At 42.7% G+C, this 14,137-nt stretch overlaps 1 protein-coding gene across 6 annotated transcripts in view; it reads right to left on the reverse strand.

The window, feature by feature from the left end:
* The window catches only part of HYDIN (HYDIN axonemal central pair apparatus protein), a 1,718,235-nt gene that overhangs the window by 203,731 nt on the left and 1,500,367 nt on the right, over positions 1 to 14,137 (reverse strand). For all 6 annotated transcript variants that reach the window (XM_033943280.1, XM_033943278.1, XM_033943277.1 and 3 more), the window contains one exon: positions 10,483 to 10,598. In XM_033943280.1, coding sequence (XP_033799171.1) covers positions 10,483 to 10,598 — 116 coding nt within the window. The remainder of the gene's footprint in view (positions 1 to 10,482; positions 10,599 to 14,137) is intronic.

Consider the following 14,137-nt stretch of genomic DNA (forward strand, 5'->3'; position numbering starts at 1 on the left):
GCACGCGCCTTTGCGAAGCACCTGTGCGAGGCACTAGCATAGGTGCTCACCGAAAGCAGCCTCCGGAACCCTTACACTCGAAGCCCAGACAACAGAGACGACCTCCAACCTCCACTACAGGCTCTGACACTGCACATACAGACAACCCATCCGGATAAGTACTGCTGCTACTTAATTATTCTGCTGTAAAACTCGCCAGCACTTTACACACTATAGCCAGTTCTCTGCACACTGTAGTTGGTACCTACTTAAGGCAGAGCAACACCCTACACATTAACACCCCACAACAGCCGCAAACAAATCCTATTAAGCCGTAATCTGCACTGTATGTTCAGATTATTGTTCTAGACTATACTGGATTTTATCAGATTAGTTGTGTATTGGAGCATACTGTTGTGTACCGCATCGTATCAGATTATTCTAATTTAGCAAACTGTATTGTATTATATTGTATTCTACGGGATATATGTTATATGGTAGTATCCCGCACTGTATTGTATTGAATTATACGGGGTACATATCATACGATAGTACACTGCACCATATAAGATAACACCAAACTCTACTATAGCTGGACGAGCCCTCCACAATGGCCTGGCTAAACACACACCAATGTATAGCTTTACTCCTACTCTACCTGCTAACCACCAGGCTCTGTAATGCAGACAACACCAAGGCTTCTCCCATCCCCATCCACTTCACTTTACACCGATCAGTAAAACCCAAAAACCCCACATACACCCACCACACCACACAAGACCACCCCCAAACCCATCCGCCCATAATCCCCCTTCACCCCCACAAACCGACCAAGCTCCACCCAACAAAACCAAGAACCCTAAAAAAACTTGCTTACTCCCACCTCGTCCCAATCAACCATTCCACACATCAGTCCCTACTTGGCTCTTACCTAAACATTAGATCAATGCGAAACAAAGCGTCCCTGATCAAAGATTGGCTGATTGAAACTAACCCTGACTTCGTTCTCCTCACCGAAACCTGGTTACTATCAGACAAAGATATTATCATAAAAGATTGTCTACCACCGGGATTCAAGATTCTCTCTCTAGCCAGAACATGGGGAAGAGGAGGAGGACTTGCAATAATCTTCCGAGACCACCTAAAAGGTACCATTCTCAACACAATATCTTCGCCCAACTCGGAAATCTTGACCATCTCCCTAACTTCAAATTCTCTGCCCTCCTCACTAACCATAACTTTATTCTACATACCTCCAAAAAAATGGACCACGATCAAAGAGAACTTCGCAGAATCCCTCCTAACCAACTCTTTAACAAGCCCCTATAACCTACTATGCGGGGACATCAACCTACACCTTGAAAAAACGGACCAACCAGAAATAGCAGACCTTTGGTCTCTGCTCTCCCAATTAGGATATGACAAACATCCCCCTGTCACAACCCACCAAGGAGGTCATCAGTTAGACCTGGTGACTCTCTCCTCCAAGGAACTATCCAACCCCACATTTTATTGGAAACAAGGAAACTGGTCAGACTCCCTCTGGTCCGACCACCGCCTATGTACCTTCTCCATCGGATGCCAAAACAAACTCCAGAAAAGCGGCAAAACAAGATCCATCAAAACCCACACTACTAGAGGAAAGATTGACCCAACGGAATTCTGGTCCCACTTCGAAATTAACACCAATCCTACCGAACAAACGGAACAACTCATGACATCCTGGATCCAGACCAGTACCAACATACTAAACGAGATTGCCCCCCCAAAAACCCGCAAAATTAGAACCCCCAACCAAGAAGGCTGGTTCGACCATGAATTGCTGCTATACAAGAAAGACCTTAGGAAAGCTGAAAGATTATGGCAAAAAACGGGATCCCCTGAACACAGATCGGCCTGGAGACAAAAAGTAAAAAATTACAAAACCCTCACAAATGAAAAAAGAAAAAACTTCTACTCCCTCAAGATCGGAAACATAAAAACCAACAGCAGTAATCTCTTCAAACTGGTCAATGACCTATATAACTTAGAGACCCACACAAACATACACGAAGAATCCACCTTAACTGCCGACTCCCTCGCTGACTTCTTCAACACCAAGATTCAAAAACTAAGATTAACACTACCCCCCAGCCCCAATCCCCTCGAGCTGTTCCCCACTCTCCCAGACATCTACTTATCAAACCCAGACCTAGGAGCCAGAGCTGACCTCTGTTGGAAACAATTCGCAGTAATCGACTGGCAAACCTTCAACTCATACTACAACAAATATACACACTCCCATTGCAAATTGGACACATGCCCACCAAATATCATGAAAACGGCACCCCCTTGCTTCAAAGCAAAAATGATGACATGGGTTAATTTTCTATTATCCTCAGGAAACTTCCCGTCTGAGCAAGGCCATATTATGATCACCCCTATTATAAAAAATGCGAATGAACCACCCAATTCCCCATCTAACTATAGACCGATCGCCAGTATCCCCTTATTCACCAAAATTGCGGAGGGGCTGGTAAAGGCGGAACTCTCTGCATACCTAGATAAATTTAACATACTCAGCGACTTTCAATCAGGCTTTCGCACAGAACACAGCACGGAAACCATCTTAGCTTCCCTTCTCGACCACCTCCACACGCTCTTCAGTCAGGGCTCAAGCGCCTTAATCATACAACTTGACCTGAGCAGCGCTTTTGACCTGGTAGACCACACCATTCTCCTTGAATGCCTGGCTCACATCGGCATCTCAGACCAGGTCCTTAACTGGTTTCAGGGGTTCCTAAGAAATAGATCCTACAAAGTATGCAAGAACAACTCTTTCTCTTACAGCTGGGACAACACCTGCGGGGTCCCGCAGGGCTCCCCCTTATCCCCCACCCTATTCAACATCTACCTGGCCTCCCTAGGCAACCTTCTTCATAACCTCAAGCTCAAATTCTTCATTTATGCAGACGACATCACAATATCCATCCCACTCACCAACTTTTCACATGAAATACTCGACCACACTACAAACATTCTCAACCAGATCGAACTCTGGATGCTAGCATTCAGACTGAAACTAAACCCCGATAAATCTAAATTCTTCCTAGCCACCCCCAATGACAAAATCAAAGAAACTACAATTCAACTGAAAGGAATGACCTTCCCCCTCGAACCAACCTTAAAAATCCTGGGAGTCACGCTGGACAAAAATCTTTCCTTAGAAAATCACACCGACCTCGTCATCAGGAAAAGCTTCTCTGCACTTTGGAAACTTCGCACTATAAAAAAATACTTCAATGACACTTCCTTCCGCCTTCTTGTTCAATCCTCCATCCTCAGCATTCTAGATTATTGCAACATCATATACCTTAACGCCACGAAGAAAACAACCAGGAGACTAAAAATAATCCAGAATACCGCCGTGCGCCTCATCTTTGGCCTAAAGAAATGGGAACACGTCACCCCATTCTACCACCAACTCCACTGGCTGCCTTTCGAGTCTAGAGTCCTTTACAAATTCGCATGCTTCTGTTACAGGGCGGTAAATGGTTCCTCACCAAGTTACATCAACCCTCACTTCAACCTCTACCGCACCAACAAGAAATCCCGTCGTATTCAGCTGTTCGCCTTCCCATCACCCAAACTTTGTCACTTCAAAAGATTCCTTGACAGAACTTTCGCCTTCCAAGCAGCCAAGCTGAACCCATGGTTAGCACAAATGATACTAGAGGCCCCCACTTACCTCGGGTTCAGAAAATCACTTAAAACTTACCTATTCCGCAAACAAGACCCGAATTGTTCCCCCCCCTGACAATATCTCCCCCCCTCCCCAATCTGGCCCCCTTATGAGGCCTTCCCCCTTTTTTCCCCACTTTCCTCATCCTCTGTCTAGTTCAAATAAAGCTGATAAATAATTGAAACTCTGTTACTCTGTAATTCTAATAACAAATCTGTAATTCTGACAAATAATTGTAAATCTGCCTGTCTATGCAGACCCTAATGTAACTCGATGTAAACCGCCTTGAACTCGCATGGGTATGGCGGTATATAAGAATAAACTATTATTATTATTATTATTATTATTAAGCCATTGTATAGATCCATGGTGAGGCCCCACCTGGAATACTGTGTGCAATTCTGGAGGCCGCATTATCGCAAGGATGTGCTGAGACTGGAGTCGGTGCAAAGAATGGCCACCCGGATGGTCTCGGGACTCAAGGATCTACCATACGAAAAACGGCTTGACAAATTACAGCTATACTCGCTCGAGGAGCGCAGAGAGAGGGGGGACATGATCGAAACATTCAAGTATCTTATGGGCCGCATCGAGGCGGAGGAAGATATCTTCTTTTTCAAGGGTCCCACGACAACAAGAGGGCATCTGTTGAAAATCAGGGGCGGGAAACTACGAGGTGACACCAGGAAATTCTTTTTCACTGAAAGAGTGGTTGATCGCTGGAATAGTCTTCCACTACAGGTGATTGAGGCCAGCAGCGTGCCTGATTTTAAGGCCAAATGGGATCGGCACATGGGATCTATTCACAGGGCAAAGGTAGGGGAGGGACATTAAGGTGGGCAGATTAGATGGGCCGTGGGCCCTTATCTGCCGTCTATTTCTATGTTTCTAACACTGAGCTGCATGAAGAAAGTAAAACTTTTGCCCTATGTGTGCTAGAACAATAGAACCTTTTTTGAAAACTCTCACTGCTATTTGGAGAGAAAGTAAAGACAAAAAGTTTTTATCTTTGGGAAGCTGTGTCAGCTGAAGTGACACAGCATTGCAGTGAACTATAATGATCTAAGATGTCTCTCTATCCACCCCTGAGAAGTGGTCCAGCTGGGGGTCTAATACCTCATTAAAATCCCCATCCACTATCATGTGCACCTCCCCAAAAGCCAAGAGTTGATTGTAGACTTGCCGAAAAAAGCGGGTACCAGGATTGTTGGGCACATACACATTACAAAGAAGCAAAGGCTTCTAAGTCCTAAGATTCCGATTTACCAAGGCACAAGATTTGTCAAAAATCCTAAAATGGCTCGAAATTGTTTATGAAAATCTGAAAGAATAGATTAAAATCAAGAAGTGCCACAGGTCTAGGCAGCATAGCCCAACCAGATTCCCCTGTCCCATTAGCTTTCTGCACCAGGGCCCTCATATTCCTACCAAACCCAACCTGACGTTCCTACCAAACCCAACTGTGGCTCTGCATGGGCAGGAGCAAAGGAAAGTCGCTCCTGTCATGATTCACTGTTGGACCACCAGGGATACTAAAGGTCATACTTCTTCCAGCATATCAGCTCCTAGAGCAAGAACTCTGTTCTTAAAAGTGACTGAAAGGCCACTTGATGTTAAATGAGGTTGGAACAAGTTTATATACAACTGTTTTTCACGATCTCCGGAGGAAACCAACGGCGAAACGGACCCCATTGGGATTGTGATTGAGCTGAAGTTAAGTTCCACATTTATAATGTTTATAACATATTTATGATATTTATTGTTTTAAATATGACAATAAGTTTACATTAGGTTGGAGGTGGTGATTGACCAATGATTGTAAAAAAAACCCATTGAGTGGACCAGTTTGGCTGCTCTATAATGAGTTTGGTATAAGTTTCTGAGGTCTCACCACGCTGAACTGAAAAATATATATTGAGCAAAGTTGCGCAGGCTCAGTTTTACCACCTTTTTTGTATTGACTAACAATAAATTTGTGATTTTCACCCCACATTTTTTCAGTTTCCATTAATAGAGACAAAAGTTTTAACATAGCGTCCAATGGGGTCCCTCACCACCCAGTGGGTCTCCATCTGCACCCTTTTCTGGATCAAAATCACCACACTCCCCCCTTTTTATGAATGGCAGGGGCCTCAAAATGGGAACCTACCCACCATGTACGTAATTTGGCAAGTTCCGTTGACGTCAATCTAGTCTCTGCAAAAAGGCTATGTTGGTCTGTGTGTGGTTCAACAATTGTAGGATCTTAAGAGTGTTTAATCGGCGAGTGTATACCGCCCACATTCCAGGAAGTTATATTAAAATCTAGGATCTACTAAGGTAGAACTCTCTTATGAGAACAGAAAAAGAAAACTAACATCACAATTATGGCCAGAGGGCGTCACAGCCACCACCCCCCAAGCCCAGTCCTACCCCCTGGGTTGCCTATCCCTGTACCCCTTGAGAACTCCACCACCCCAACGACCCCCCAAAAAACCTACAGCACCCCTCCTACCTCCCACCATTTCCGGCCCCCCCTGAAAAATCCCGCAACAAAAATGGCACCACTTCCAGGAAACTAATATTCTCTCCACAGAGATAACAAAAGACCCTAGCACCTTCGCACAACCCGCAATCAAACCAAACAGTTCCCCCCCCCCCCAAGCAGACCACGGAAAGGACACTCAAACCAGAGTAATACTCGCTACCATGCATAACTACACATAATCTACCCTCCCAGTTTATGCACCCAGTCACATCATCCTTGCAATCAACTTAAACAAAACGTAGCTGGGGCAAGGTGGCCCAACCACCACCCTTATAAAATATGTAAAAGCAAAGGAAAGGAAAAAAAAACTCCCCAAGGAAAAGAAAATGCGGGGAACGTCTCTGCAACGCCGTCCTCCACTCCTCAGGACACAAGAAAACCAGTCCAAGATGGTCCTCGATCAGCAAATCGGTCCAGACACGGTCGAACTGACTCCAAAAACAGTCAAGCTGCTCCCTCCAGCATATGGTCATCCACATATCACTGAGCCTAATCCAAAGAATCAAAATGATGTGGTCTCCCCTGATGGATCACCTTGAGGCATGCTGGATAAAACAGCATGAAGGAAATCTGCCACTGCACTAAGCGGGAACACAGTAGGAAAATCGCCGTCGGGCCTGAGACACTTCCACAGAATAGTCTTGAAATCAAAGGCTCTGCCTGTTCTCATGCGTGAGTTTACCACCCTGCCTCAGTGCCCGCAAAATCTCAACTTTATGGTTATAGTTAAGCAGGTGGTAGATTACCATTTGCGGCTTCCCATGTGGTTCCCTCCTTGGGCCTAATCTTTGCACACATTCTATGCGCAGAGGTCCCGCTGTTGTAGAAAGATGCAAGGATTCAGTAAACCAGCACCCAGCGCTTTATCATCCACTTTCTCCCAGAGTCCCACAAAACGCAGATTATTGCGGCGGGAACTATTCTCCAGGTCCTTGATCTTTGCCTTAAGATCAGTGAGCATAGAGGTGTGAAACACCTGCTCCTGGGAAATCCTCTGTATGGCATCCTTTGCGTTACTGATGCATTGCTGAGCCTTGCGCACCTCAGATGTTAAAGAGGCAAAACGCTGATCTAAATTGTCCAGCTTATCCAGGATACGTTGCAGTTTATCTCCAATAGTAACTTCCAAAGCTGCCTGGATCTCCGCAGTCACTTTAGCCACCCAAACAGAGCTGGGAGAGGGCGAGGAAGGCGAGCCCGCCTGCTTCGCCATCTTGGACTTAACAGGCCCGGGTTTTCCCCTCTTTTTTCTCATTATTTTAGTGGCCATAAACCCTGCAGTTCCACTCCTCGATAATCCGCAGATTAAGTAAGCTCACAATCACGCATAAAGTGAGGGAGTGAAGGAGAATTTTGCCGTTAATGTGCAATTCTGCGTCGGATGTAGCGGAGCTGCAAGTTCTTGCTGCTTACAGCTCCATGCTTCCGCCGGAAGTCTTGCTATCATTCCCCTTAAATTTTGCTTTTGTGACCAGGGCATTGATATTTTGAAATTTACCTTTTTGAGATGTTGTGGATCCAGTTTACAATATCAGTGGTGCAGCTGATGAGAGAAACCCAAACTATCCAAACAAAAAAGGACCTCAATGAGATGATCAGAGATCTGGGTCTCACCAAGTCCAATGCTAAGCTTTTGACATCTAGACTCAAGGAATGGAATTTGTTGGATGAACGCATGCAAGTCACAGATCAGAAGAAGTGTCACCAAACTTTTTTCACCTTCTTCACCTATCAAGATGGGCTCTGCTTCTGCCACAATGTGACCAGTCTGTTTGAGGCAACTGGAATCACCTGTAACCCAAAAGAGTGGTGTCAGCATTAACAGCTCATCCAGAAGAATTCTGATCCATAATGGGAACAAGTACGTTTCTTCCACTGACTCAGTGTACTTCAAAGAGGATTCCAATAGCATCAAGCCTTTACTAGGTGCCTTGAAGTATGATGAGTATAATGAGAACATGATGGGAGACTTCATCTAAGGCTGATTCGTGAAAGTGACTTACAAAAATCTTGAAAAACTACTCATTTTTAAATCTTCTGTGGTCATCTTTGTATAACTTCAATACAAATACTTGCTATTTGTGATTCATGAGTATAAGAATGAAAAGATGAAAATTCAGCATTTTTATGTTTTAAATAAGTAAATTGCAAAATTTGACTATTCTGATCACATAAGTAAAGTTTTATGGAAATAACAGACATTTTCTATACTTTTTAGGCATGAGCAATTAGGAAATTACACTTACTGCCCAGGAACAAAAATCATGTTACACAGTGGGATTATCCTCCTTTAGGCTTCCTCCTGAATTAGCAGAAGAAATTGGCTTAGTACCGTATTTTTCACTCCATAAGACGCACCCTAGATTTAGAGGAGGAAAACAAGAAAAAACCATTCTGAACCAAATTCTCCCTGCCAGGCTATGCACCCAACCCCACACTCCTTGCTAGGCTCTGCACCCTGTCCCCTCTCCCTGCCAGGCTCTGTACCCAACCCCACACTCCTTGCCAGGCTCTGCACCCTGTCCCCTCTCTCTGCCAGGCTCTGTCCCCCCTCTGACCTAGTTCACGCCTGCTATATAACACAAGCTCTGGCAGGATACACATTTCAAATCTGACATATTGTAATCACATATTGATCTGTGTTGAGGTGCCTCCTGCCATCCTTTTATCATTTTTATTGTATTATACTTTCTTTTATTGTTTTTGTCCTATTTTTATTATTTGATTTTGTTTTGTTCTTCCACTTTTGATTTTGTTTTGATTGATCCTCTCTGAATAAACAACCCAAACATGGCCATTAATGGTAGAATAGTTTGATCTTACTTACTCGCCTGCTTTGATGCTTTCAGGCTCTGCCTGTGGTAGACCTGTGCAGTGCGGTGTGCTGGGAGCGTCTCTTAATTTCAGCCACTTTTCCCCTGCTGCTATCTCGTCTTCGTGGGATTGTGCTCCTGTATACCAGGGCCTGATTGAAGTGTCACGGCCCACTGGCGACATCGAGGGATCGCTTTTGGTTGGCAGGGCCCGCCTGGATGTTGTACAGCCAGATGCGCCCTTCATCGCCTCCTTTGGCTCCCCACCTTTTGGTGCCTGGTGGGGTGCTGCAGCTCGGTGGGGAACATGCAGCGGCGGCACCAGAGCTCCAATTTCGATGGTAGAGGAGTAAAATGGAGCACGCTCACTCCCACCAATCAGGCGTTGCAGCAATGACGGACAAGCACGAGGGCCAATGAGGAAACATGCCGACCCCAGCCATTCAAGCGTCCTCACGCGTTCTCTCTGCCGTGGGAAGGAACGGCGGGCCAATTCTCGGCCCAGATCGCAGGCCAAATCTAATCACCCTGGGCCAGAGTTTGACATGTCTGTCCTATGTGCTCAGCACTGTGGGAGTGTAGAAGGCTGCCAATGGAAGCGCTGGATTACAAAAGGTACCAGGGGGGGGGGGGGGGCAGTATTCGCTCCATAAGATGCATCCTTATTTCCATCCACTTTCTTGGGGAAAAAAGTGCGTCTTATGGAGCAAAAAATACGGTAATTACTCTGACAATGCAGTTGTTGAATTTGGAAATTCAATTGGGGGCATGGCACAGATAGCTACCATTGAGTGAGTCTTTCAAAATGCCCAGTGCTTCTCAATGGTAGGGGCAATCTGTAGCTGAACTCTCCCTTCCGCACACTGAGGTTCAGCTCCTCCCTACTCTCCATTATTAGCTACTTACCCACCTGTCGGGTCCTCCATGGCTACAGTGTCAGAGACAGTGTTAAAGGCTGTATCTCTGGTTGGTGGGATCTATCCTGTCACTTTCTGTCACACTTATGCAACTTCCTGTGGATGGAACATGGCAGAATGGAACATGGCAGAATAAAGATCTCAACAGCCAGAGAAGCTGCCTTTAGCACTCTCTCTGACACTGTAGCTGTGGAGGACCCGGTGGGAAGATAAGTAGCTGAGCATGGGGATGTCAGACCCGATGGCCATATGTAAACACTGGGGAGGGGGCATTTCAGTCCTCCTACTCAGGGCCCACTGAGTTCCAGCTATGCCACTTGTGGGTGGAGGGGAGTACAAAGAGTAGGCAGTTTAATTCAGAAAGTGTCATGTTGGGTGGGGGAAAGATGCAGTCTCTAAAAAGGTATTTCATTGTATTTTTAGAGAGTTTCTCTTTCTAATGTTAAATACTATTTTAACATGTTTATGGTTCACAAAGAAAAAGTTGTGGTTAGAGAATGTTGAGACAAAAGATTTTTGGTTTACCTTCCAAATTGGACTGTATACATTCTTGAGGACCGCCAGCTGTCTTGTTATTATCCACCATAGTCACCTGCCACGAGAATTCTAGCTGTACACTCGCGATATTTGTCAGTTGATACCTATACAACACATAAGTTGTCTGCTTAAATAACATGTATCAATAAAAAATAAAAAAAAAACCCATTTCATTAATTAGAAGGGAACCTAAAATAATATGGGAGGCAATTTTCAAAATCTGTGGGTATTTTTACTCAGAAACTTTGCATTGAATTTCAAAGGAACAGTGCAAGAATATCGTCACTTTGGGTCGGATTCTATATATCACATCTAAAAATCAGCACCAACTAGTGCTTAGCGCTAGTATGTGTCGTAACTTAGGTGCCCTCATTTGGGCCAAGGAAAATCTGGCCTAAATGCCTCAACCTAACTTGTACACATTGGTGCATAATCTCTAAACTTGCATATAACTTATAAGAATGCCACAACCTTCCCCTAAACACGCCCCCTTTTCAGATTCATGCACATGAATTATGTGTAACATTTTGGACAGTGCACATTCCAAGTTACGCATGTAACTTCCAATTAATGCTACTTAGTGGCAATTATAAGATGTTAATTGCCAATTAGCAGTGCCAATTAGGCTTGTTAAACAATTAAGTTATGTGCACACATTGGCTGTGTGTACCGATTTATGTGCATAATGTAAGGCACCACATATAGAATTTTGGGGTTTGAAAATTGCTGTGCATAAAAAAGTACTTGTGGACCTATGAACCTGTTTTTAGTGCACATAATGTGAAAATTATACATGTTGATGTGAAAAAACAGTTTATGGGGGACATTTTAAAGGCATCTACATGTGGAAATAGAGGTATTTACTCATATAGATTGCATATGCATGTAAATGGCAGTTGTAGAAAGCTGAGTGTAGTTTTGGAAACCTGAAAAACTGTACCTGTCATTCCCCGATACAATTACAAGATAAACACTTTCCATGTCAAATTTTGTACCTGCTCCAAGTCAAACATAAATGTCAGCTACCTTATCCTTTGGACTAGGGATCTCCATAAGTGATTTAGGGGACGATTGTGCTAACCTCTGCGGCATCTAATATCATTAAGATGCAGAAGATGATGAAGGGAGGTAAACTGGAAACATCTACAGTAGCAAAACACCCACTTCTGAATGTCCAGTATGGAGAGAGGTCCAAAGGGTCTCCAACGTCCACTTAATTGTACACAAATTGTATATTACAATTATTCAAATGGGTAATGATACTCGCCCTTGATCCTTATTTTCACCTCCTCAAAAAACATCACAACAGAAGGTATTTTCACTAGCCCCAAGAAAGAAAGGACACTAGAGTGCGCTCCTTAAGAACTCTTGAAAAAGTCTTTATGTGGCTAAACAGGTCCCGTCGGGGCAGGCTAATGATTCTGCATATTAAAAGAAGTGAGAATACCTTCTGTTGTGATGTTTTTTGAATTTGGTGTGATTATGAAACAACAGTATGTATTGAGAAAGACATCAAGGAGGAGGTGAAAATAAGGATCAAGGACGAGTATCATTTCCCACTGGAATAATTGTAATAAACAATTTGTGTGCATCTAATATCACCCCAAAAATTAATTAAAAAGTGTTAATTTACTTAATTCCTTAATTGTTTCCTTTTGTAAATGCTGATTTGTAAAATTCAACACATATAACATGTAAGAGTTAGCAATTACACGTGTAGCTGCATGTACTTACACATGTAAAGCTTTGCACAACACTGCTCTTTCTTAATGTGTTTTTTTCTACAAGGGCTGCTCCCGCTTTATGTGCCAGTAAGGATACATGTATTTTTGCCAACAATCTTATATGTAATTTACAAAAAGCTTCCCATTCAGAAGTACCTTTTTATAGAATACCAGGAAAATTGTGAATCCTTTATGGAAATGTAATGTTAATAATATTCCACCGATGAAAACAAAAACTGTGGATACGGATGTTCTGGAGATAATTGTGGATACAGATGTTCTGGAGATAATTTTTATCACAGTATTTTTTATCATTGTACTTTTTTAATTGAATTTTCATGGTTTTATGTGTCAGTGTTTAATAAATTATCTCCAGAACATCTGTATCCACAGTTTTTGTTTTCATCGGTGGACTGTCTTCACTGTGGATCATTGGGTCTCCCCATTTTTCTTTGTTATGTTAATAATATTAACATAATAGCTTGACCAATGACTCTAAGCATAAAGAAAAACCAGCCACACAGATATGTCATTATCCAGCCATTGAGCTACAACAAGATATAAACACTGGAAAGATGTGTGAAAGAAGCAGAGGTCATCAAGATAACCCTAACAAATGCTGAAACACACAGGCATTCCTTCTCTCCTGTTCTTTGATAAACAAATTTCTCTTCCAACTTTTTTGCCTGTGCTTCTCTGATTTTAACTATAATAAACCCATAATAGCTTTTGAATAAACCCATTACCCATTTGAATAAATTACTTCAAACTAACTTTCCTAACTCCTCCTAACTCATATTTCTCTCTCTCTCTCTCTGTCATTGTTCTGTGATAATTAACAAGAGGCCCAATTTCAACTCCCTTCAAAATTTTCATACTTTTTGGCTCAGTTCTGCTGATAACAAACATCAGAAGATAGAGAGAATAGACATAGCAAATAGGCTACTTGGATCATAAGGAGATGTAGAAGCAGTCCCAATCAATTATCGTCTCCTATTTAAGAGCACAGTATACAGTACATCTGGCTGGTAACATTAGAAACATAACACCTTTTTATGGCGTTTCTAGTGCCATAATAGAGGTATACTCCACAGCCCCCATTAAAAAAGGACTTTTCTATACAATGGGAAAGGAATCTAGAGTTAAGAAGACTTCAAGAAAGTTTATTACTTAACCTAGAGGTTGGCGGAGCTAATGGATATGCATCTTCCTATTCAAGCCCATATTACAGGATCCCTATAAACTTTGAGCTTAGATCACAGCATGGGGACTTTGCACAGACTGATCTGAATTTTATGATAGGCAGTTCAAACTTCTCCCTCCCACTCTTTCTGTTTTTCACTTTCTCTCTTTCATTCTTTGTCTGTATACCAGGCTGCTGCTAGAATTGTGTTATATAAACAGTGTTTTTATTGTGCTTTGTCTCTTGGGAGGTTGACTATAAGATTTGTTACTCTCTACTTAAACTTTTTAATACATAAGCATGTATTATATTACACTAGATATTTTTAGAGCTTAAAGTAGAAAGTTAGGCTATAAGATTTTGTATTTATACACTCTTGTGTGTGTAACATATTCTTCTATTTCTGTGAGTGTATAAATAAAGTTAACCAAGGAATAAAAGATAATAAGAGAAAGAACTTGTGTGTTTGTGCACAGATGTATGAATGAGAAACCTAAGGGCCCCTGGAATTTGTCTAGAGCCCACAACCCCAACTTAGAAGTCCCTCTTCCCACATAAAGCTTCTGGGCAAAATGGCATTTAATTCATATTTTATTCCTAATTTCACCCACAATATGCTCCTGGGAGCTCTTCCCTCAAATGTGAAGTATGCACAAAACAAAATATTTTGCACATATATTTACACTGATGGAGTGAAATTTTATACAAGTCTCTGGATAAATACCTATTTATTATT

Source organism: Geotrypetes seraphini, chromosome 4, assembly GCF_902459505.1.
Source record: "Geotrypetes seraphini chromosome 4, aGeoSer1.1, whole genome shotgun sequence".
In the NCBI taxonomy this organism is placed as follows: Eukaryota; Metazoa; Chordata; class Amphibia; order Gymnophiona; family Dermophiidae; genus Geotrypetes; species Geotrypetes seraphini.